The 22,527-nt window shown below is 51.7% G+C and overlaps 11 protein-coding genes and 1 non-coding gene across 12 annotated transcripts; 6 read left to right on the forward strand and 6 right to left on the reverse strand.

The window, feature by feature from the left end:
- Nucleotides 1-251: 251 nt before the first annotated feature.
- Nucleotides 252-3,039, forward strand: DACRYDRAFT_23133 (FAD/NADP-binding domain-containing protein). The gene is made up of 15 exons (XM_040773114.1): nt 252-804; nt 877-1,051; nt 1,107-1,228; nt 1,284-1,390; nt 1,444-1,482; nt 1,530-1,628; nt 1,687-1,730; nt 1,775-1,943; nt 1,992-2,063; nt 2,115-2,211; nt 2,267-2,427; nt 2,476-2,603; nt 2,651-2,752; nt 2,803-2,872; nt 2,927-3,039. The coding sequence occupies exons 1-15, from the start codon at nt 285-287 to the stop codon at nt 2,957-2,959; spliced, it is 1,938 nt and encodes a 645-aa protein (XP_040627701.1). The 5' UTR covers nt 252-284; the 3' UTR covers nt 2,960-3,039.
- Nucleotides 3,040-3,057: 18 nt separating this feature from the next.
- On the reverse strand, nt 3,058-3,406 carry DACRYDRAFT_54344 (UPF0287-domain-containing protein; the record flags this gene model as incomplete). The annotated part of the gene is made up of 3 exons (XM_040775244.1): nt 3,058-3,147; nt 3,200-3,315; nt 3,370-3,406. 3 exons carry the CDS (start codon nt 3,404-3,406, stop codon nt 3,058-3,060), a joined length of 243 nt encoding a protein of 80 aa, XP_040627702.1.
- Nucleotides 3,407-3,849: 443 nt separating this feature from the next.
- On the forward strand, nt 3,850-4,854 carry DACRYDRAFT_54183 (Nucleotidyltransferase; the record flags this gene model as incomplete). The annotated part of the gene is made up of 5 exons (XM_040775237.1): nt 3,850-4,019; nt 4,071-4,210; nt 4,257-4,286; nt 4,342-4,547; nt 4,600-4,854. Coding segments are annotated over 5 exons (801 nt in total), but the record flags the coding sequence as incomplete, so codon positions are not given.
- A 935-nt stretch (nt 4,855-5,789) lies between these two features.
- DACRYDRAFT_108862 (uncharacterized protein) lies at nt 5,790-7,668 on the forward strand (the record flags this gene model as incomplete). The annotated part of the gene is made up of 3 exons (XM_040768750.1): nt 5,790-5,979; nt 6,029-7,027; nt 7,484-7,668. 3 exons carry the CDS (start codon nt 5,790-5,792, stop codon nt 7,666-7,668), a joined length of 1,374 nt encoding a protein of 457 aa, XP_040627704.1.
- A 1,403-nt stretch (nt 7,669-9,071) lies between these two features.
- DACRYDRAFT_23134 (uncharacterized protein) lies at nt 9,072-10,703 on the reverse strand. The gene is made up of 3 exons (XM_040773115.1): nt 10,031-10,703; nt 9,911-9,983; nt 9,072-9,695 (listed from the first exon to the last, which is right to left on the reverse strand). Exons 1-3 carry the CDS (start codon nt 10,636-10,638, stop codon nt 9,288-9,290), a joined length of 1,089 nt encoding a protein of 362 aa, XP_040627705.1. The 5' UTR covers nt 10,639-10,703; the 3' UTR covers nt 9,072-9,287.
- Nucleotides 10,704-11,150: 447 nt separating this feature from the next.
- Nucleotides 11,151-12,421, reverse strand: DACRYDRAFT_89728 (fructose-bisphosphatase; the record flags this gene model as incomplete). The annotated part of the gene is made up of 5 exons (XM_040776931.1): nt 11,151-11,585; nt 11,637-11,810; nt 11,861-12,160; nt 12,214-12,301; nt 12,357-12,421. The coding sequence occupies 5 exons, from the start codon at nt 12,419-12,421 to the stop codon at nt 11,151-11,153; spliced, it is 1,062 nt and encodes a 353-aa protein (XP_040627706.1).
- Nucleotides 12,422-13,500: 1,079 nt separating this feature from the next.
- On the reverse strand, nt 13,501-14,132 carry DACRYDRAFT_54123 (uncharacterized protein; the record flags this gene model as incomplete). The annotated part of the gene is made up of 2 exons (XM_040775233.1): nt 13,501-13,740; nt 13,794-14,132. The coding sequence occupies 2 exons, from the start codon at nt 14,130-14,132 to the stop codon at nt 13,501-13,503; spliced, it is 579 nt and encodes a 192-aa protein (XP_040627707.1).
- A 40-nt stretch (nt 14,133-14,172) lies between these two features.
- DACRYDRAFT_23136 (uncharacterized protein) lies at nt 14,173-14,853 on the reverse strand (the record flags this gene model as incomplete). Its single annotated transcript, XM_040773116.1, has 1 exon — nt 14,173-14,853. A coding segment is annotated over exon 1 (256 nt), but the record flags the coding sequence as incomplete, so codon positions are not given.
- A 269-nt stretch (nt 14,854-15,122) lies between these two features.
- On the forward strand, nt 15,123-16,203 carry DACRYDRAFT_117208 (Di-trans-poly-cis-decaprenylcistransferase; the record flags this gene model as incomplete). The annotated part of the gene is made up of 6 exons (XM_040770338.1): nt 15,123-15,365; nt 15,413-15,555; nt 15,605-15,721; nt 15,771-15,854; nt 15,902-16,022; nt 16,072-16,203. Exons 1-6 carry the CDS (start codon nt 15,153-15,155, stop codon nt 16,201-16,203), a joined length of 810 nt encoding a protein of 269 aa, XP_040627709.1. The 5' UTR covers nt 15,123-15,152.
- Nucleotides 16,204-16,235: 32 nt separating this feature from the next.
- On the reverse strand, nt 16,236-19,384 carry DACRYDRAFT_23137 (uncharacterized protein). Its single transcript, XM_040773117.1, has 5 exons — nt 19,062-19,384; nt 18,811-19,012; nt 17,048-18,760; nt 16,868-16,997; nt 16,236-16,815 (listed from the first exon to the last, which is right to left on the reverse strand). Exons 1-5 carry the CDS (start codon nt 19,370-19,372, stop codon nt 16,400-16,402), a joined length of 2,772 nt encoding a protein of 923 aa, XP_040627710.1. The 5' UTR covers nt 19,373-19,384; the 3' UTR covers nt 16,236-16,399.
- Nucleotides 19,385-19,485: 101 nt separating this feature from the next.
- DACRYDRAFT_108867 (uncharacterized protein) lies at nt 19,486-21,886 on the forward strand (the record flags this gene model as incomplete). Its single annotated transcript, XM_040768751.1, has 2 exons — nt 19,486-19,612; nt 21,441-21,886. The coding sequence occupies 2 exons, from the start codon at nt 19,486-19,488 to the stop codon at nt 21,884-21,886; spliced, it is 573 nt and encodes a 190-aa protein (XP_040627711.1).
- Nucleotides 21,887-22,242: 356 nt separating this feature from the next.
- DACRYDRAFT_t45 lies at nt 22,243-22,325 on the forward strand. Its single transcript has one exon. It is a non-coding gene; the product is annotated as a tRNA-Ile (tRNA).
- The last annotated feature ends 202 nt before the right edge of the window (nt 22,326-22,527 follow it).

The following is a 22,527-nucleotide window of genomic DNA, read 5'->3' on the forward strand; positions in this document are numbered from 1 at the left end:
ATCTCTGAGTTTCGAAGAACACACACAACCACTGAAAAGGCTGGGTAATAAAGGCCACTCGTCATTGCTAGGCGCTCACCAGTGAAAAACGACCCTCAGAGTTGCAATTTGATATTGTTGAAACTGCAGCTTTAGCTGCATCAGATTCACGAGTGGCAGTGCCAGGACTTTTGACGTCACCAATCGGAAATGAATATTCAAACACTGAAACGGAGAAGTGGATTGTCACTACGAGGGCACAATCAGTTGACTGGGCTTGCAGCCCTGATCCGACCCACAGCGCAATGAGCCTCTCCCGTTGTCTACGACTGTCGTCCAGCTTTGCCCAGTCTGTCTCTCCAAGTCGACACATTGCGGTAACTCGTCACTTTGCCACCACTCAAGTGTGGGCCCAAGCTCAACAGCCTCGGTCTAATGCTCCTTTGTACCTTCGTCGGACCTTTCTCATCTTCAAATGGTCCGCTTATCTAGTCGCTTCGACGGCTGTAGGTCTCCTGACCACCGGTGCCGTCATTCTTGGCCATGACGCTCTCACATATTCAAGCAAACATGTGGACCGAGTGCCTGTCAGTCCACTTGCTCTCCGTCCCGAAACAGGCGGCCCAAAGAACCTTCCTATTGCAAGTATTCTAGTGGACGACGAGGAAGATGAAGAAAACAAGAAAATTGCCCTGAAACCACGGCTTGTGATAGTTGGGGGCGGCTGGGGCGCGATGTCGCTGCTCAAGACACTTCACCCAGGCGATTATCATGTAACAGTAATCGCACCTGACACTTTCACCTGGTTCACACCGTTGTTACCATGTGAATGTTTTTTTTTGTTTTTTTTTCCCCCCAATTTGTTGCTGTCAGGATACTCATGCTTTGACTCTCCAGCTGCTGCTGTTGGCACAGTTCAAGTTCGTTCCTTGATTGAGCCGATCCGGAAAATTGTTGCCCGAGTTCATGGTCATTTCATAACCGGGAAGGCTGTTGACTGTGCCCTGGGCGAGCGTCTCCTTGAAGTTGAAACTACTCTACCGGACGGAATGAAGAGGAGCCTCTATGTGCCGTATGTACTGCATTGCAGGACGAGTCCTAAATGGATTGCTGAATCTCTCGCTCAGATATGACAAGCTTATCATTGCATGCGGCTCCGTTTCAAGCACACACGGCGTTCCCGGCCTCGAAAACTGCTTTCAATTGAAGACGATAGCCGATGCGCAAGCCATACGGCGCCGCATTCTTGGTATCGTATATCAGGCACTTAAGTATGAATGCTGCTCTTACCTGGTGTAATACAGATAACTTTGAAACCGCGAGCCTCCCAACAACTTCACCTGAGGAACGCAAGCGCTTGTTGAGCTTTGTCATTTGTGGTGGAGGTCCCACGGGCGTGGAGACGGCTGCAGTACGTTCCTGCGGTTCTGGAACAATCCGGGGACCTGATTGCTTGCGATGAAGGAAATATATGACCTCTGCCAAGAAGATATCATGAATTATGTCAGAACTCTTCAACCCTTGATTTCCGCTTCTCTGAGGATTCTTAGTATCCCAAATTGTGCCGGGAAGAAGTCTCCATATCTATCATCCAGTCTCGCGATCACATCCTGAATACTTACACTGAACACATCTCCAATTACGCTGAGGTGTGTTGATATGTTTTATAAACACCGAGTGAAGGCCTTGTTGACGCGGCTGGTGCAGGAAAAGTTTCGTCGAGATGAAGTGAAACTCATTGTCAATGGGCGGTATGTCTTGGTCCAAGGTGTGAGTCTATCTGATTACTTTTCAGTGTGAAGTCGGTCCATCCAGGCAAAGTGCTATATGACGAAAAGGACCCAAGTGGCCAGGTTTCCACGCACGAGATACCTGCTGGTTTTGTGTTATGGTCGACGGGGATTGCTATGAATCCTTTCGTGGAGCGCATGGTGGCCCTTCTGCCCAATCAAGTTCACAAGAAGGCAAGCATGCGTCTTCCCGAAAATGCTTGATGATTGACAGACCCACAGGCAATTGAAGTCGATGCTCACTTGCGTGTGAAAGGGGCGCCGGGTATCTATGCAATTGGGGATGCCAGCACCGTGAGTGTCCAGATTAGCACGTTGGGACGCATCATCTGACTGTAAGGACAGATCGAGACTTCCCTTGTGAGGCACGTTCTGGATCTCGCAGATCAGTGTGATGTCAATCACGATGGACAAATTGATTTCAATGAATGGCAGGTTATGGGTAACAACATGTTGGACAATGTGACGGAGCGATGGTTCTAACATCGCTACGACAGTTGCAAAGATCAAGCAGAAGGTCCCTCTCGCCGAAGCCCACCTACAACATCTGCGTGAGATCTTCGATGCATTCGATTCTGACCGTGATGATCGTCTTGGCCTGAATGAATTGACGGCTTTGTTGCAAGACATCAGCTCCAAAATCACCACGCTACCCGCGGTGAGTTTGCACTCTGCTACTCCCTGGCCCCGTTGACACACTAGCCAGACCGCTCAAGTCGCTGCTCAGCAAGGCAAATACATTGGGAGGAAATTCAATTATTTGGCGAAACATGAACAAACCTTGGTCCAAAATCAGATCATCGACTTCGATGAGGCCTTTTTCCGTCCATTTCGGTACGTCTGCTACCTGTGACAACATTCACTTATCCTTATAATGGCAGGTACATGCATCTCGGTAGTCTGGCCTACGTGGGAAATGCTGCCGTCTTTGATTTTGGCTCGACTTCTTTCGCTGGCGGTCTCATCGCCATGTACGCTTGGAGGTAAGGAAATACCAAGATTACACGGGCACCAGCTGAGTAGTCATCTGCAGGAGTATATATTGGTCAGAATCTGTATCTGCAAGGACGAGGGCACTGTTGCTCTTTGACTGGATCATTCGCGTAAGTTGTCATCTGATTTCCTACCTTCGCTCATGACTGACATATCGAAACAAGGGGATCTGGGGAAGAGATTTGAGCCGTCTGTAAATACCTCACGCTTAGAGAGCCCACAGTGAAATACAAGAAACGATGAGGAGAGGGGTGTCTGATATTACAATGCTGATCATACAATGCATAATTAAAGGCTAATCGGACTGCATCTCTTGCCACGCTTGCTGGGACGATGCACGGCGTAGTCGTGCATTCTCCAGATTCTTTTGGGTTCTATCAATTCTCTGTCCCATACTTGATCAAAAGAAGAAAAGAGAGGGCATTTGACGAGCGGACCTCTTGCCTCAGACACATTCGCAAGGCGTCCTTCTCCTCATTGCATCCCCCTGTATAGCGAAACCACCATCCCGATGCATGACATCGTTCCAAGGCTTGTATGAAGTCGCCACACACTGCAATGCCTCAGCTTCTTTGACGCGATTAACGGCGTTCCAAATATCACTTACCCAGTTGTCGCTCCGGGGTGGCCAGATGGGGATGCATGTCGTCGATGTAAGGACAGGTGGTCGACTAAAGTAAAGCTGACTGTCGTCCCCGACCCCAGCGGTCGCTTACGTAATCGGGTACAACCGCCACTGTTACGGTCATGCCTTAATCTGGTGCACGCTACACATACCATATCTCTTGGCAATTGCTCCAGATGGCTCGGAATGGCTTATCCAAATCGCATCCTCCTTCCATTCGGAACGCAGACGACTATATTTCCCTTGAGGATGGTGTCAAGGCTGGCTCTTCTCACGATCAACGACGGGGGGTGAAAAGGAAAGCATCGGTGCTTGATGAACGGGATACAACAACCCTCAAATTACATGAGAGATCAAGGCCCTGGATGCAGTCTGTCCGAGATGCACAGTATGAGACGGCCATAGACATGTTGAGCATGTTTTCTCTCTGTGCACCATTGTTATCACTAACGTATATGTAGTCTAAACGCCGAAGTGGACGCTTTCAACACCTACATTCGACCCAGGGACGAGGAACACAGTGTGCGTCTCATGGTTATCGAGTGTATTCGCAGTTCCATCACCAGAAAGTGGCCTTCTGCGAGAGTGCTTGCGTTTGGAAGCCAAGAAACTCAGCTGTACTTTCCGAATGGGTTCGCGCATTCTATTTCATACAATCTCGCCACTGACTTGGGCGACTACAGCGATATCGACCTCGTCGTGCATTATGATGGTATATCAGTCGAAAGGAAAGATCAAATCGTTTCGTTTCTTTCAGAAATCAGCTGTTTATTACAACAGGCCAAGGTTTCTCGACGTGTTAATCTAATTGGGAAAGCTCGAGGTAAGGGTTATCCGTCCCAGGATGTGTCCATTGATCTTTACCGTAGTCCCCATCATCAAATTTGTGACGGAACTGGGTACGTCCGTTTGTCCCTCATAACGACCATTTCGTGATTCGATGTTGTCATTCAGGGCATTTTGCGGTGGATATCAGCGTAAACCAGACAAATGGCTTGCGTGCAGTTACTGTTGTCAATCGCTTTCTATGGTATTTACCAGCGGTTCGCCCTCTCGTCATGGTGATCAAGGCATTCCTTCTGCAACGTGGGCTTAATGAACCTTACAGCGGTGGGTTTGGGAGCTACACAGTTATTTGCATGGTTGTGAGTTTCCTGCAAGTAAGGCGACATTTTCTAATTACAGCCGTCCTGTGCACTAACAGTGTCTCAGATGCATCCGAAGATTCGTCGGAAAGAGATCGATCCCCGAATGAATCTTGGAGTTCTATTGTTGGATTTCTTGGAACTCTACGGACGTTATTTCAACTATTCAGAGGTCGGGATCTCGATCCGGAACGGCGGGTCGTACTTCTCGAGGGAAAAACGTGGATGGCTGGGGGCCGATTTCCGAGGACCTCCACGCATGACGATCTCGGTGGAAGATCCGGTAGACATCAGTACGTTGCATCCCTTGTGCCTGAAATGAAACTTAGAGCCGCGAATGATTTCACCCTTCTTAGGGAACGATATATCGAGGTCATCGGCAGCAGCTAGAGTGAGGGATGCCCTGGCAGCAGCTTTTGAAAGTCTGTCGACGAGCGTGATTGTACGTGGCCAAGAACTGGAAGCTCGTCAAAAGGATAGCTATGTTGTACTGGGATCGGTGGACAACGAATCCATTAGTCTTCTTGGCAGCATTGTCAGCCTGGCTCAGGATGTGAGAGTTTGGACTGGCTGCACCATCCCCTATCTGGCTGACACAAATGTTCAGATGCTCAATTTCCGACGCGATGTCCAACTGTTATTTTCCAAAGGATCGCTGCAGAATTTCCTAGGTCTTCCGCCAACCGGCCTGTGGCCACCTGTGAAACTACATGACGGGAACACGATGGGTTCGGAATCATCGATCGTGGGGAGCAAGGTGATGCAAGATGGCGCTCGGCAAAGCAAGGACTTGGACACTGAGGAGGACGAATTGATCATCACCGGAGACACGCCTCCTAGCCCAGAGTCTCGTTACAAATTGGTTTGTCGCCAGCAGAAGGAACAGGGGAGAATTGTTTATGAGGAGGATCAGTCCGTGTCCGAGAAATCACTGTCACCCGTGACAGAGGTTATTCGCGGATTGCGAAGCGAGGACTCGCCGCGAAAGAAAGACTCGCGACGAGCGTTCTGGGCTGCGAAAGGGGCAGGGAACACCGAAGATCTCGAGCAAATGGCGGAGAAATGGGAATACAACTCTTAACTTTCCTTGGTGCCGCATCTGTATGTACACTAGATCATCTAATAGCTGTTTCAACTCCGATATTGTGTTAATGAGTTGCATTTCCATGGGAGGTCCCTGATGGGCACTGCCGCCGTTGTGTGGGCCCTTGTTCCCATTGTTTCAGCACCTCTTGACTGCGATATACCCCTCGTTAGATGGCTGGCGACAAACCTCTTGCAGAACGGATTGCGGCACTCCAGCGGAAGAATACCCCACCCCAGTCGAGCCCACAAAAACCCAACCAACTGGGACTCAGGCGGCCCAGCGGCGATGGGTTAAAGGATCGAATTGCGCGTTTCGAGGCGGCCGGTGGGATGCCCGTGCCCAAGGCTGGCGCCAGTTTTGGTGAGACATTTTAAGTGCTTTTCTGTCGTTAGTGCTCAGATAATACAAGGACTGGCGGCACCCGTGTCTTCTGATCGCAAAACCAGCCGTGAGCTCATCGGCAACCGAATTCCCAGCGCTGGTCGCTTCTACCTGCCTCGGAGTAGGTCGGCATCCCCTACCACTGACATGGACACCTCGCCAAGTCGATCAAGTTCCCCGGAGGTGTTATGGAATGATATAAAGGGGGACTTGCACGGCCTAGTGGCCGATGGATATGGCGATCGTGAACGAGTAACGTTCCCAGCCTCCGGCCCACGTCCGGCGCTGGAGAACGACGGACTCCCGGCTAGCCTCTTACACAAGTCCGACAACGTTGTTCATTTAAAACACAACGAGGTGCCAGCTATACTGCTCAGCGGCCCCTACGACCGGTCAGTTGCCAGTGGAATACTACGCGACACTGAAGGGCCTGACAAGCCTACCCAAGATACCGAACTTGTCACAGAGGGCCACGAACTATCATCTTCAGACGTGGACAGTCCCACCACGCCACGTGAAAATCCGGCGGAAGTTCAGACATCACACAATGCAATTTTAGACGGCGGCCCTTCTCTAGTTTCTGCAAGCATAAATACCCCCATCATGCCTGATTTTTCGAAGCCCGATCACGTTGGGAGCGATCTGCAAACAGGACATTCTGATTCACAATTGGGATGCAAGTTGAAGAAAGAAGAATTTGGTGACTCCGACCGGGAATGTTCGCAAGATCCAGTGCCTACTTGCCACGATACTGGCGTGCTGTCAGCAATGGCTCCTCCGATCGAAAACGCATGCGGAGAGCAAGCGTGCGGTTCAGAAGACAAGAAGGTGATTCCACCGGTACCAGTATTGAGGGCCACTTCTGTTCAGGTACAACTTCCAACTCCCCCGGTGGAATTCCCCTCCATCAACGGGGTGACCAACCCCAGTTCGCCGTCGAGAAGCCCGACCAAGGTTGGCGCTACACTAGATCTACGAACGTCTTCACCCACCGAAACAACGTTAGAGCGTTCCATTTCTATGGAAAGTACGCGGCCTTCCCCGAACTTTGGCCAACGTCATAGATTGGGCAGTGTACGTGAGGATCCATCTAGTTCAGCCGTCCAGCGATCATCATCAGTTCCGACCAGAAGAATTGCTCAGTCCATGGCATCGCCAAAAAGTCGCCCGATTCTGAATGCACCGAGTTTGCCAAGTTTATTCGGCGACGACGATGATGATGTGAATTACGTAGGTGGATGGGCGAAAGTTATAACGACAACGAAGCGCTAGATCGTTGGTCTCGTATGATTGGCTTGTGACGCGGAGTAGCACTCTTGAACTGTCCTGCACATTTTCGTCGTATATCCTTTCCGGCATCTATAGCACGTGTAATATAACCCGCAATGTATAACCTATGCTACATTCGCTGAGGTATTTTGTAATTATCTACCACGCACGTGTTGGTTATCTGCTGTAGTTGTAAAGGTCTGACGATCTCCAGCGGAAATCCACAATTTCATTCTCATGTGTCATGGTTTCAGCATCCTTCTTGAGGGGAGCGATCACTGGGTATACGAACTGCAACGCTCTGTTATCGATCGGCAGACACCAATTAGTGCAAGCATCACAGACCTTATCGTTATACTCATGCATTACTTCCGAAGCGAGGATTTGACGGTCATGTAGCAGAGAGGTATACATACCAACAACGCCTAGCAACTTGAGGCATATGCATGTCAATGCTGCATATTTCTTAGAAAATGTGGTGGCACTTACGAGTATGGTCACGGAGGGTGTGATGGCAAGAAGGATTAGAGAGCTCGGCGAAAGTTGGTATAACAGTGCATGGACAGGAGAATATGATCTGAATCCCATCGTTGAGGTCGATCCCATCTCCCCACTAAGCCACTTACATTAACAACGCAAGCTGTCCTTCACCAGGGTTCCAGACTTCCAGCTGCTGTACCGTATGTAGCGATGACGCTTCATCAGATACCAGGGCAGTCTGTGCATTATTAACAAAGCGCCTGCATGTGGTGGTATCAGTCTATTTCCGTATGCAGTTGACAGGGACGTGCCATATAGTTCGCATGTAGCGAAGAGTGCTTTTCGCTGTTCGAATTACTGGAGACAGCTCGTTTCCATCCTCCAAGGGCAGTTCGGCGGCGACAAAGGAAGAATGAGTGGACGATACAGGTTCCTCGGCTACATTGGGTATCAGAGCATTGGACAATATGTGAGAAGCTGACCTTAGCGAGAAACATGCGATAGAGCTTGGTCGTTGTAAAGGTCAGGAAGACATTTATACAGGAAAAGCTCAGCAGTGCCAGCCCTGTTATTGTCTGGCCTCGACGGAATCAGACATGAGTCTGTGAGGACTGTTTTCTTTGCTCACCCATATCCAGTTTCCGTTCGAGGTAGATTCCAGCTCCCAACCATTATCCTCGTCGTTGAAGGTAGCCCACCACACGAACCAGTGACAGAGATTTAGCACAGCGCCCACGACAAAGCCCAATACACGGGATTCAGGAAGAGGCACAAGCGACGGGAGTGATAACAGCTCCTCTATCCATAAAGAAGGATCAAGACCATTCCGAAGTCTGAACGTTATGAGCACTTTCCATGGGCGTCGTTAAGGCTTAGCCACGCACTTTTCGATCCAAGATACCTGTCTGTATACTTTCGGAGGCCGCGATTTTCCGGCACCCTTTTGTGCACCTTCTAACTTAGAAGACAATCTTGTTGGAGTGGAGTATATTGGTATGTTCGCCCTGGCAGCATCCCAATCGAACGGTGGACGGGCTGAGAGGGAAGGTGGAGTGTGTGTGGCAGGGCGAAAAACCGGCGTGGACGGTGTTGATGGTTGTAAAGCAGAGACTGAAGATATATGGCTCTTGCGTCGACGGCCTTCAGGTAGAGTATACATTCGCGTAGATGCAGTACAGTGAAAGACCAGGGGAGAGATTGGAGAGGAGGAGAAGAGTGAAAGAGGTACAGGAGTGGATTGCGATGAAAGGGACAACAAAATCACGTGACTGGTTTAACTGGAATGTTGACGTTACTCAGGGTTTTGAACATAAGAGGCATGAAAAATCAATTCGATTCGTTCGAGTCGTGGCGGGCTATACTAAAGAGCATCTACTCACTACAGACAGGCATCCATCGTTCAAACAGGAATAAATGGGGAGGGATAAATCAAAACAAGATTTTGAGAAGACGAGGTAAGCTTATGTTCACAAGAAAACGGAAGAAAGCAGATATATACACTCCAAAAATCGGAAAGAGAGCACTTGACGGCTCATCACCTACCACCAAGCACGGCCAGGAGGGACACGCTCACGCACGTAGATGGTCTCGGTCTCCCGCTCTGGTTGGGCTTGACTGGGTGTCTCATCCACGACCTGTTCCTCCAACACCTCTACCACTTGCTGGGCCTTATGGGTACGACCGACAGGACGGCCATCAACGGTAACGGTGAAGTCTTCAGGAGAGGGAGGAGCGGCCACGCGTGTTTGGGCAGGGGTGGCTGCGGGCTCTTGTGGATAAAGCGTACGTGTGACAGTAGTTATTCTCAGAGAGCCCACTGGAGGCGGGGGAGGCGGGGGCGGAGGAGCAGCTGCAAAAGGAGGAGGAGCAGCCGCAAAAGGAGGCGCAGCCGCGTAAGGAGGAGGCGCAGCCGCAAAATGAGGAGGGGCGGCGGAAGGAGGAAGCTCCTGTTGTACGAGTCAGTTCAGCATTCACAATTCCGGAAATGAGAGAGAAGGGGGGCTCTAGCGAAGGGGGGGCACGCAACTGTATGAAGATGAGCAGGACATGAAGTGGAGAGTCGTCCATCGTCGTGAAAGTCGTTTGGTCTCGTTTATTTACAGTTATCACAGCACCGTACCCCCCTGCTCGCAGATCCTCAGAAAGCGGGGGTCATGTGTACCTTAGGCTTTGCCCTCCGAGTCTCGTAAATGATCTCTTCCGTCTCCACATCCTGAGGCTGATTACCCACGTTCCTGATCTTGGGTCAGTGATAGACTTACAAAGCGTCAGAAAGACTTACAAGAGCTGCTCCATAATCCAAGTCTCGCGCCTTCCAGCATCGTGCTCGCGACGATTGACTGTTTCCTCCCGGCGTCCGACTTCTTTCTCCCGATCGCTAACCTTGAGCTCACGTTGGAACAGTGTCTCCATGCGGTCCTCAACCTCCTTCCACCAACCAGGAATCGAGGGGGTCACCGGAGACGGCAAGGGTTCCACTTCGCGAGTAATTTCTTGAATGATAGTCTGAAGAGGCGGCAATGGCGGAGGCATAATGGGGGCGCAGGCTGGACATGGTTCGCAGGCGGCGATAGTAAGTCCTCCTGGCTGGCCGGCGAGTAGCTCTGCTTCACGACGGGCGACCTCAGCTTCCCGGAGAGCTACCTGGCTTTCACGGGCGACAAGAACTTGGCTGCGTCTCGGTGTGAGATAGCCCCACAGGCCGGAGCCGGGTGCTTCAGGGTTAAGAACGCCGCCACCGCCAGAGCGATTGGGGATGGAGAGCATGACAGCGAGAACGGCGAGGACGAGAGAGAGGATGAGGAGGAGCGTAGTGGAGGAGATGGTGCGGTGATGATGATGGACACCGGAGGCGGTTCCGCGCTCGCGAGCAGAGGATGGGCCGGCCATGTCGTTTGACTGGAACGACTGGAATGCGGGAGGAATGTGAGCTGACCGTGACTTTGCTGACGGTGCGGGTGAAGTCCGACCGACGTTGTGCCCCTGTGCGGGTATGTTGAGGTAAGTTGAGTATGCAGACAGTTTGAAAGAAGAGGAATATGGTCAAGGTGAACGTTGAAGGTGGTGGTAAGAAGAAGAGAAAGCGAAGTGCCCTGTTACCATGTTGGTGTGCTGTATGTGCGTTGCTTTTTTGTTCAACACGGGTGCAAATTGGGGCGTGGAGTTTATGCCACGCAGCAAACGCGTGCTACTCCAAACGCACCCTGCACGGCAATAACTTTTGGAAATTAACATCTTCATTCTCTGTGATGTCAGGGCGATGCCTTGAAACTGAAGAAAAATACAACTAAACCAGGCCAACGATATCCATTTTGTGGTACAAGTTATTCCCCAAATACACGGTCCTCCTTCCTACATTATAACATCCAGAATGATTTCTTTCGGTTACTGTGCGCCACAGGCTACGCAGTCTTTCCGTTCACTTGCGATTTGTCATACTCCTCGTAGAACTTGAGCACGTCCTGTACGTCCTCCTTGCTGCCAAGGAAGATCGGTGTGCGGTCATGGATGCTCGTCGGCTCGACGTCCAGAACCCGCATCCGGCCAGTGGTTGCGAGACCGCCAGCTTGCTCCGTCAAGAACGCCATGGGATAGGCCTCGTACAGCAACCGCAACTTGCCTTTCTTGCTCTTCTTATCATCTGGATAGCCAAAGATACCACCATACAGCAACGTTCGGTGCACATCAGCCACCATAGAACCGATGTAACGGGCCGAGTATGGTTTGTTGTTTGCGGGGAATTTGATGGAGTGAAGGTAGTTCACGACTGGGGGATAGAAGAAGCAGGAGTTGCCCTCGTTGAAGGAGTAGATCTTTCCACGGGACGGAATTTTGATCTGCGACACAATGTCATGGGCTGATTTCATACACGACTGAAGACGACTCACGTCGGGATGGGTTAGGATGAACTCTCCCAGGGCATTGTCAAGAGTGTAACCATTTACGCCGTGACCAGTAGAGAGAACAAGGTTGGCGGATGAACCGTACATGGTGTAGCCTGCAGCCACCATTTCCCTTCCAGGACGGAGGACATCCTCCACCGTGCCAGTGCTGCCGTCCCTCTGCATGAAGATGAGCTAGTGGTTGAGAAGTATAGCACGTGTGCACTTACCACCTTATAGATCCCGAAAATAGTGCCGATGTTCACACCAGCGTCAATATTACTGCTTCCATCCAGAGGGTCGAAGACAACACAATATTTCCCCTTCAGTCGGTGGTCCGAAATGATGACCGGATCATCGAGTTCCTCAGAGACAAGCACAGCGGTCTTTCCAGAAGCACGGAGGGCGTTTACCATGATGTCATTTGAGAGGACGTCGAGCTTTTTCTGTTCTTCGCCTTGAACATTGGTATCACCAGCTAGACCGATGAGGTTGATCAATCGTGCCTTCCTGACGTTGTTGGCGATGAACTGGGTGCTGGATTAGCCCAGCATTCCACACGAGTGAAGAACAAGAGACGGACCTTGGAGGTGACCTGGATAGCGATAAGGAGTGATGTCAAGTCACCCGTTGCAGTGGAGCCCAAACGAAACTGCTCGGCAAGGACATGTCTGCGGACAAGATCAGTGAGCTAGTCGGAAGGTGTCTGTGACAAGAGTCGCGTGCCTAGTGAGGGTGATGAGGTCGGTGCTTGGCATCTCGTCGGGGTTGGTCACTGTAGCATCAGCCATGGTTGTTCGAGATGGAAGAAGGATGGGATTGAGAAGGGGATGGTTAGATGAACGACGGTGGAGCAGTGGAGGTAGATGTGGTGGATGGATGGAGAGGAGGAGGAGGAGGTGAAGGGGGAAGAGGAGGAGTTGAGTGGACGTTAAGATGGGTTCTCATATGTCAACCCTCGGGAGAGAGAGGGCCGCGCCTGATCATTAAGGGACTTGGTACTAAAGAGACGCGGAAGACGCGGACCGTAATAAAGTTACGCCGCACATTATACATCTTATTCCCGATTGATTCCGAATCGGTCATCCTTTATCTTCCATTCTCACCCGGTTCACTCCGACATAGTCACAAGGGTCCATCATTATCAACAATGCTCTCCAACATTAATTTTCAACTTAGTGATGTTGTTGTACAATTGATATCAACTCCTTTCTATGTCCCAATCCATCACCCAACAACAACTAAAGACCGATCCAGAAAGGTCATACATTCTCTTCCCCGTCATCCACTCCCGCCCCTTCCTCAATCATCTCCTCGTCCTCCTCGCTCTCGTTCTCGTTCACCCAGTCTCCAGGACCAACGTCCTCACCTCCCTTTTCATCATCCGCTCCCAGCAACTTGAGATGAAGTGTCCCCTGCATGGCACGTCGCAGCCTTTCCCGCGAGTCGTCTGGATCCGGTGAACTGCCGATTTCATCCTGACGAACCCGTCGTCCAGCATCTTCTTCCTCTTCCTCCTCGTCCCCATCCTCGCTCTCTAATTCGTCCTCCTCCACCGCCCAATCCACATCCTGTGAACGAGCTTGTGCTATGGCAGCGGCAATCGCGGCGCTGGTGCTCGCCACGCTGGCAGCCAGCCCCGGATCCTCGGAGTTTTCGCCACCAGACCTGCCAGCATCCACATCATGCATGAAATCGTCCGCGTTAGCGTATGAAAGACCGTGAACTCCATTCAGGTAGGGATAGTCTGGGTCATACATGGCATATCCAAAGCTGTGCGACTCGAGACGTCTTCTCTTCGCTGGCCGAGGACCATGTGTAGGTATTCTGTAGCTGAGATTAGCTTGCGTTCCCACAGAAGTTGAAGGACTCACAATTCAGGGACATAGCCAGGTCTATGCGTCAGCATGTGCCTATTAAGCGTGGTTCGTCGTGTGAATGTCTTCTCACAGTCGGGCTCAGAGCAGTGATAAGGTCGCCGTCCTGTGTGTGTGCGGCGATGACGAGCAAGACTCGAAGAATCTCCAAACGTCTTGTCGCAACCGGGATACTCGCAGTTATGTGGACGTTCTCCCGAATGGACTCGTGAATGTACAGTGAGCGCGGATCGCTGACGTAAAAGGTCAGTTTGTTACTATTTATGATCTCATGCTTCGTACATACCTGAATGAACGCTTTCCCGCAGCCTGGCTGCGGACACCGAAATGGCCTCTCACCCGTGTGAATGCGTTTATGTCGAGCCAAATCGCTTTTGCGACTAAAGGGTTTCTGGCATTCATCGCAAATGTTCACTCTTGCTTCGTCACCTGTGTCATGCCCTGCACCGGATGCGTTGGCAGCAGCTGCGGTAGACTCCAAGTGCGCATGAAGATGGGCCAATATTTCGGTAATGTCGTTGTATGGATTGGTCGACGCATCTTCAGGTGATTCAGACGCGCCACCAGTGGCACCAGTTTCGGTCGTAGCAGCGGTGACGGAAGGAGGGCTTGATATTCGTCCCATATCCCTGTCCACTGGGAGGGATACAGGAATCCGCCTTGCGGGTTGGGGGGATACGTTGACCGAAGAACTCAACGCATATCCATTGCTTGCACCTGGGCGCGACGCTGCCTCGGTTGGAGGGGCTGATATACGTTCCACAGATTCTGGCTGAGACTGAGACTGGGGTTGTTGCTGCTGCTGAGCTGCCGCCTGTAGCAAAGCTGCAAGTTGGACTATGCTCTCTGCCGGGGTGTCGGACGATCCCTGTGTCTTCAATGCGTCTGCTGCAGCAGCTACGACAACGGCAAATGCAGCTGCGCCAGCATGGTCCTTTTGGTTGAGAAGTTGTGCTATTTGGTACTCGACAATGGCGGGGTCAACTTTAGTGGATGATCCTTGCTGGGTATTTGACCGCAGGGCACCATTTTGCCCATTTGACTTGTTGTGGCCATACGTTGGTCGCCTGAATCTCCTCTGAGGTTCACTTAGTTCCTCAATAATTCCATCATCAATCTCATCCTCTCCTGAATCATCTTCGTCCGAGTCCATATGTAGCATGTCGCTTAAGCTCAAGGGCTCGGGTTCTGGTGGTTCCAGCGGCAACATGTCGTCCCCACTTGGCGCAGTCTCTCGATACGCGTGATGAATTGTTGAGTTGCGATGTCTTGCTAGTCGGGAGGAAGATGCGTGATAAAGTTGTATGGAATGTGGTGTGTGTAGTTCGGGATCGACTCAAAGTTTGCCACAGTTGTGGACAGTACGGTGTGTGTGAGAAGATGCTTGATAGGAAGTTGCGTTAAGTGTAGAGGAGCGAGCTGATCAGCGGGCGGGCAAACAAACAAAGTGGAAGTTGGCTGTGAGGAGGGTGCCGACAAGGGACGTGCAGCTTTGTCGCCTTCTGAGCTTGATCTTCAACTCGTCTCGGGCAACCACGTGCTGCAGAAACCTCACTGGGCCAAGGGACCACGTCGCGTCCAACAATCAATCCTTGAAAGCCTCGAGCTCCAACCTTTCTTCCCTCTAACTTCACACTGATTGGCTATGTCAGAAGCGATCGCATATCCGTCAGAATGGTACGGAGTGCTCACATCTTGGCTATACGATCGCGCAACCCGCTTAACTCTCGATGTTCTTGCCGCGGGACCCATACCACAGCACATCGGGTTCATTATGGACGGGAACCGGCGGTATGCCCGACACGAAGGAAAGGCGATTAAAGAAGGACACGCCGATGGCTTTGCTTCCCTCCAGAGGGTGCGTATTCACATATTCTATAGGTCATGCTCTGAACTTGTTCGAAGATCTTGGAGTGCCTGCTGAAATTGCGTGTTAAATGCGTCACTGTGTACGCGTTCGCCATTGAGAACTTCAATCGAACGCCGGAAGAAGTGGACGCACTCATGAAACTGCTGCGAGAGAAGTTGATTGAGATCAGTCGGAAAGGGTGCACATTTCGCTGGGTTTATACTCGAAAGCTTACTGACCGATGTTAGACAATTACTCGATCAGTATGGTGTGCGATTAAACGTCATCGGCGAGCGGGGCATGCTTCCTCAGGATGTACAAGAGATCGCCCAGCAGGTGGAGACGATGACGGAAAAAACTGACAGGTATATACACCGAACTCAGAATCGAACATGTTGCTTACAGTTCCGACAGGGCGATTCTTAACATCTGCATGCCGTATGCGTCCCGCAACGAGATTGCCGCCTCCGTACGCGTGGTAATTGATGAGAAGAAGAGGTAGGTATCTGATTCTCCCCTGATTATGTACTCTGACGTTTGTTGAGCGGTATCACCGAGCACGACATCGACCGTTATCTTGAGACCAATGCTCGGGGCAGCCCACCCTTAGATATCCTCGTGAGGACAAGCGGGGTGCACAGATTGAGCGATTTCCTGCTGTGGCAGGTATGTGCGTACGGGGGTTCTGTACTCACAACTAATTCGTTGATGACAGAGTTGCGACACCACTCAAATACAATTCACCCCCGGGTACTGGCCCGACTTTGGGCTGAGAGATCTCGTACCCATAATTCTGGATTATCAACTTAAGTGCTGGAACAACAAGGTTCAGGTGGCACTGTCGTAGTATGGCTACATCCTAAGAGTTGATTTGGTCGCTACAGCAGTACATTGATCTCATCCGCTACAGGGTGAATGTAATCTGGGGTGGAATACAGAATCCCATCGCTATTGCGGGTGGTCGTCAAATAAGGAACGCCTTGGGGTAAATAAAACAATCCGCCGTGAACCAGATTCCAACAAAAAAGGCCATCATCATTGCATCATTGCATTACTTGGAATCGCTGCCTCTTCGCTTCGGGCATTTCAGCATCCACGAGAACACGCTTGTTCTGAGAGACTGATGTCTGCATAACGGGGGTGCTGTCGGGATTGACAGGATTGCCTGCTGTGAGGTCGAGACCAAATCCTCGAAGGTTGGCAAGGACGCGGCCAAATTCCTCTTTTGACAGGTTCTTCTTTACGTCACCCAACGGCGTGGCCTTGACTTGTTCCGTATCCTCCTCGTCAGACTCGTCCTCGATCTCGGTGATACTCGCTTGAACCAAGGGCCGAGATGGGGATGGAGGTCGATCAGGAGGAAAATGCACGTCGCGGGCCTGTAGTCTGTGGAGATGCGTCTCAAGCAGGGCAAGGAGGGAATCCCGATTGAATGGCTTGCGTAAAATGCCGGTCATACCTACCACACAAGTCAGCAAACAGAGCATCAATACGAAAACATGAGGACGGACCGTGGGAGACGTAGGATGCCAGGTTCGCCGGACTATCGTTGCTTGTCATCGGAACAATCGGTGTGCTTCTGTCAAATTGGCGAATCATATTGGTTGCGCCGATACCGTCAATAACAGGCATAACGATATCCTGAACAATCCGGTCTGAGCAGGTTTCTCCACTTAACCCAACAGACTCACCATCAACATCAGGTTGAACTCTCTGGTCTGGGCAAGTCGCACAGCTTCCGCTCCATCCTTTGCCACAGCAGCGTCGATCCCGAACTTACTTAGCCATTTCTTACTGAGCCCACGGGAAACAATATCGTCATCCACCACGAGCACTTTTGGCGTCTGGTTCCACAGAATGACAGGTATGCTCGATTTGGACTTGCTAAACCTGCGGACTTTCGACGCCTGTGGCCGTGGGCCGCTTGCAGACCCTGGGGGAGATTTGGAGGGGGGCGAACTGGACGAAGAGTTTGTCTGCAGGATCGGGCCAACGCTCACTACTGGTGCGCCGTTTGAATCCTGTAGAGTGAACATGGGCATCTCGAACCCAAGAGCCTCCATCGTTCCTGGCGAAAGCGGGGCTCCAAGGGTGTTGCCCAGGGAGGAGAATAAATCCGCAGGAGTAACCATTTGCATCGATGGGTTCCCCAGCCCGTCCGTGAGGTCTGGCAGCATACCAACGGCAGCCTGCATTCTGCTGAATGATCCCGGCGTCAGGGGCAAAGCGCCCATCGCAGCGACGGTAGAAGGGTCGGGGACGAGGTTGTTGATCCCATAAGCAGGGTCCGCATTCGCAGCAGGAACTGGCATAGCTGCCTGCTCCATCTGAGGCATCTCCGCTGGCATCCCTGTCATCTGCATTTGAGCTCCGGCCGCCAGAGTCGCCTGAGGGTTGACATGAGTAGGCGAGGTCTGCGCACTTCCCGGCATCCCTGCATACGCGTTAGCCATCCCAGGGTCCGTTTTCATCTGCATGTGAGCTTCTGCCTGAGCCTGAGCGTGGGCGTGTGCCGCTGCCTGAGCCTGAGCGACAGCAACGGCCTCTGCGTTCGCCTGGGCCTGGGCACGTGCGTGTGCAGCCTGAACCTGCATCTGTGCATGAGCCTGAGCCTGAGCCTCCGCAATCTGAGCCATCTGAGCTGCTTGCACTGATTGGGCTTGTGCATCTGCTTGGGCCTGCATTTGTGCTGCTGCTTGGGCTTGAGCTGCTTCCATGAGCGAAGCATTCCTTGCCCGAGCGGAGGAAGGGGAATGTGCTGGAGACGTGTGGGCGCTCTGTTGCTGCTGCATGACCTGCTGTTGCGGGATAGGTTGTTGAACAGCAGCATGCATCTGACCATTCATCTGCACAGCATACTGGCCGTTCTGGTACCTCTGTACCGGGTGGCCGATGCCGTTCACGACAGGCTCGACCTTTGTTGTGTTTCTCACTGTGTAGCCCATGATGCCTCCCACTACCGAGTCTTGTTCTGCTAGTGCTTGTCGCACCGAGATGAGTTCATCCAGATTGCGCTGGTACAAGCTCGTGAGCTCGCTGATTTGGCGCTGGGCACCCTCGAGGTTTCGGGTGAGCTCTACTACCTGGTTCTGAAGTATGGAAATGGCGGAAGAGTGTTGAGAAATGTGGGAAGAGTGTTGAGCTAGTTGGGAAGAAACAGACGCGGGGATGACGCTGCCGTTCGGGGGTGTCGCAGTACTCGAGGATGGTACGTTGGCAGCCACGGGCGATGCAGGATGCACACCATTTGCTCCATGTGCAGAGGTACCGTTCGTTGCCGGTGGACTGGGTGCAACAGTTGGCGTACTCGGCCGTGCTTTCTTCGCTGCAGGGACCTTGCGCTTGATGTTCTCCAACATATCCCTTCGGTCGGCACGGAAATCTGGGTGCTGAAAGGTCCAGCTCTAGGTTATGATGAGAATCGATCTTATAACGAGAAAGGAGGAAGGCGCACGTGTTCTCCATATGTGTCGTCGGGGTTCTTGACTTTGTGGAAATCGTACTTGTTGAGCTGCCTGACGAAAGAGGCAAAGTTCGAGTGCTTGAATAGCCGTGGCAGGATGGTCTTGGTGAACTCTGTCATGTCGCGTACGACAAAGGCGTCCCCAACGGGGTTCCATGATACGACGTTGGAGAAGCTGGGATCCTCTAGCATGCTGTGTGATGAATGAGCATGTGAACAAGCGGCTATAAGGAGGAACTAACCGGAAAAGCTTCTTTACAAAGTCACTCGTTGCAGGCAGACTGTCGTCGTCCTTGAGTTGAGCGGCGGCAGCGGCAGCAGCCGCGTTGATACTCGCTGATGTGCTCGCTCTGCTCTCAGCTAGTGGTGGTAGCTGGGCTTGACCCGAGGGACGTGGAGGAGGTAGGGTAGCCGTACGTGAGCCATGGTCGGAGTAACCGTGGTGAGCGGGTGCAGAGGAGGTTGGGGTAGGTAGACCGCCTGCATAGCGTGCTGATTGTGGATGGGCAGAGTGAGGCTGGGGGTAGTGCTGGTGAGGGTAAGGAGCGCCCATTGTCAACATGTGTGGACTTGGTAGCTGAGTTGATGGTAAGTGGCGAGAAGAAGCGCTTATGGGGGGTAAAGTCTGAGCTGAGTACTGTGACTGAGCGCTCTGTGGAGGCATGGATGCATTTGGATAAGAAGTTCGAATTGGAGGAGGTTGATGGTGTTGTTGGTGGTGGTGGTGTTGAGGAGGAGGAGGAGCTGGTGGTGGTGGTTGATGAGAAGGAGGAGGACCAGGAGGAGCTTGATAGTGAGTGGATGCCGATGGTTGTGCCGAGGAGTAATGATAACCTCTTGAAGGGGGATATGCTGACATGATTTGGGTGGAGATGTCTCACCGGCGGGAGAGAGGGCGCAGAGAGTGAAGGGGACGATGAAGGAAATTCGACCCTTGTGAAGGTGGGGCAGAGAGGGAGTGAGGGGTGAGGGGGGAGAAAGAGAGAGACGAATGGCCTCGATTCAACACCGAGGCCTGTCTAGACTTTCACTGTCACACCCCTCTTTTCAGCTTCCGTCTTCTTCTCATCCCTCCACTCTCTCTCTTCTCTTTCTTCTCCTTCTTCTCTCCTTCTCTTCCTTCTTCACTTCACCAGAAACATCTTCCTCATTCACTCTCTCTCATCCTCCATATTACCATTTATCAATCTACATTTCCACATACATACATCCACAACAGGCACAATACCCACAGCCAAGCTTATCGCGCAATCGAACACGTGTTCTACCAATTACATCACTTACTTCCGTCTACCCGGGGTCATTCACTTCCCACATCTCGCCCGTTTTTTAGTCTCCCCAACATATCCCTCCACAATCACAACGCCGGAACTTGGAAGAACAACTGAATATATTCACACGTCATCAGCTCGATACATTGTAATTTAGACCACCGCTCTCCTGGTCGGACTTCACAGATATTAGGCAAGATCCGGGTTAATCCTATTCATAGCGTGTTCACAGGTTCACCGGCAGGAAGAATTCCCTGCCCGCCCGCCCCGCAGGAACCAGAACCTGCGAAGCATCCTTCCCTTTCCCGGTAACTCGACCCGACGGGTGCGCCTCCCTCCATCAGTGTTTCTCCAACTTCGGATTCTCCAACGCATGCTGGAGAAGACCATCGTCTACACACGTGGACGCGCTTGCACAAACAACACGCTCAGAAGACTTCTCCATTCATCCATCGCACACCTAGCGCGGATTCCACAAATGATTCTACATCGCAAATCGTACAGCCCTGGGTTCTCTCAGCGAAGTTTCGAGCGATAATGGCAATCGTGTTTCGCGCAAGAATAATACACGCACGCATGCTCAACACCCTAGTTTGGACTGAGCTTTGGATGCATTTGTTATCGACAGCGGCTTGGAAGACTGCTTCTCACCAGGCGACACGACATGCAATCGAGTCAGCTAGCAACCTAATCAACATCTCGAGCGTGAAAGATCCAACAAGAACGACAACTGCACCCGGCGGCTTTTGACGGACCTCATGCCGCGTGGGGATCATGCGGCAGCAGCTGATCCCGACTTGTTGGCAATGCTCTTCTCCTATCTGTACGGACCTTGCTCGTGCGGTTTCCTTCCTCAGGAGCCCTTCGAATTTCCGACATGCCTTCAATATTTGGCAAGCATTGATCATTGGACTAAATCTTAGGTCAATACGGGTACGAGGCGAACAATACCCAGTAGGAACTGACACGCCGCTGTCCCTTCGTACCTGCCGGCACGGTTACCCCGATTCCAACCTCGATGTGCTCTGGTGTCGTGGGATCAACTCACTCCTACATTTGTTTTCACAGCGTGTCTATCCGTCCGATTCGGCGTCCACATTCGAAGTCCGCATTCTTCTCAAAGATACCGCATTCAGGCACCGTATATCGGCACCTGCAAATACCTCGTGAACATTGTCGAGCGGTTCCTCATCGCCCATCATCAATTTCCTCGCTCTGGTTGTCTAAGGTGTGTGTACCTTGCACGTCTTTGGAATGCGCGGCCATTCTGGCACAACACAAGAGCAGATCGGGGAATGAAGCGTGCGCACGTCTTTATTCTGTCATGATAATCATCTGACCTTGCCGCAGAGTCACCGATTCAACGAACTCTTCGCGTACTTGCTGAATTCACCACTTCCCGTGCTGACATACGTGTTATTGCCCTTCATTCTTCCTACCTCCTACCCCGTTTCCCTTACGTCTTTCATTGTTCCTCCAGGCCTCTAGCTTCTGATCCTGTCCCACCTCCGTTGCCCATGGAGGTTCCTCGTGATGAAGTAGAAGCACAGGACTATCGAACGTTTTCTTCTACGACACTCGGTCTAGAAAGTAGGCGAAACGAGACGTGCTTCATGAATGCGCAGCTTTTCGCGTTGCTGCAGGTGGAGAAGGACGGTGCAAAGTCCCGAATGGGAACGGAAAGGCCTATCATCCTTGACCCTGTGGTTCTAGTGTTTCGTGCCACCGTGTGGGCGAACACACACAGGCTAGGCTCCGAGAGTGTCAAGACAAGGAGCGATGCTGTCGATGTATAGTCGTGGAATATCATCCTTCGGTACGTACGTACCAGCCAATGTGACGCAAGGACATCCTCTGATCACGCATAATAGGCGCCAGATGACTTCGTGCTTCTGCACCGACCCTGCTGTCAACTCAAAAGTACCGGAACTTGCGGACACTTCCGTTTGCTCCTCCTACTCCTCTCGTTCGCTGGAGTCTCTATCGCGTCTGGATTCGAGCACTCGATCAGCATGATTCACGCCTGCCACCTGAGTTACCTCTTCCATTTCTCAAGCATGGCCGAACACATTTCGGCTTCTCGGTGAAACCATACACTTGTGGCGTGCACCGATGTAAACTAGATCCCAAGTTTGACTCCGATCAGGTATGTGTTTCCGTAGCACAGTGGTAGTGCATCGTACTTATGGGCAACCTGACATGCGAATGTCACGGGTTCGATCCCCGTCGGAAATAGTAGGAGATCACATTTTGATTCACCGCATCCCAGCTATTAGTTACCAGCCTTTTGCTGACGAGCTGTCCCACTGCGCATACCCTGTTTGATAGGTCATGGACAATGGTTGCAAGGCGTGTATGTGGTGAACACTAAGCAGACCGGTGGGTGTCAATGAAGGACGGGTGGATTATACACAGATCGGCAACTAACCAGCAGAGA

This window comes from Dacryopinax primogenitus (genome assembly GCF_000292625.1).
Source record: "Dacryopinax primogenitus strain DJM-731 SS1 chromosome Unknown DACRYscaffold_12, whole genome shotgun sequence".
Classification (NCBI taxonomy): domain Eukaryota; kingdom Fungi; phylum Basidiomycota; class Dacrymycetes; order Dacrymycetales; family Dacrymycetaceae; genus Dacryopinax; species Dacryopinax primogenitus.

Bases quoted from the DNA above. Each gene is read 5' to 3' on its own strand.
- DACRYDRAFT_23134 (XM_040773115.1), bottom strand. From the start codon at position 10,638: ATGGCCGGCCCATCCTCTGCTCGCGAGCGCGGAACCGCCTCCGGTGTC. The intron at 9,984-10,030 runs GTAAGTCTTTCT...ACCCAAGATCAG, and splicing joins TGGATTATGGAGCAGCTCTT to GAACGTGGGTAATCAGCCTC. The intron at 9,696-9,910 runs GTACACATGACC...CTCGTACAACAG, and splicing joins CTCGGAGGGCAAAGCCTAAG to GAGCTTCCTCCTTCCGCCGC.
- DACRYDRAFT_23137 (XM_040773117.1), bottom strand. From the start codon at position 19,372: ATGGGCGCTCCTTACCCTCACCAGCACTACCCCCAGCCTCACTCTGCC. The intron at 16,998-17,047 runs GTGAGTCTGTTG...CGGATTGTTCAG, and splicing joins AGTTCAACCTGATGTTGATG to GATATCGTTATGCCTGTTAT. The intron at 16,816-16,867 runs GTCCGTCCTCAT...CTTGTGTGGTAG, and splicing joins GGCATCCTACGTCTCCCACG to GTATGACCGGCATTTTACGC.
- DACRYDRAFT_23133 (XM_040773114.1), top strand. From the start codon at position 285: ATGAGCCTCTCCCGTTGTCTACGACTGTCGTCCAGCTTTGCCCAGTCT. The intron at 1,731-1,774 runs GTATGTCTTGGT...ATTACTTTTCAG, and splicing joins AAACTCATTGTCAATGGGCG to TGTGAAGTCGGTCCATCCAG. The intron at 1,944-1,991 runs GCAAGCATGCGT...ACAGACCCACAG, and splicing joins CCAATCAAGTTCACAAGAAG to GCAATTGAAGTCGATGCTCA.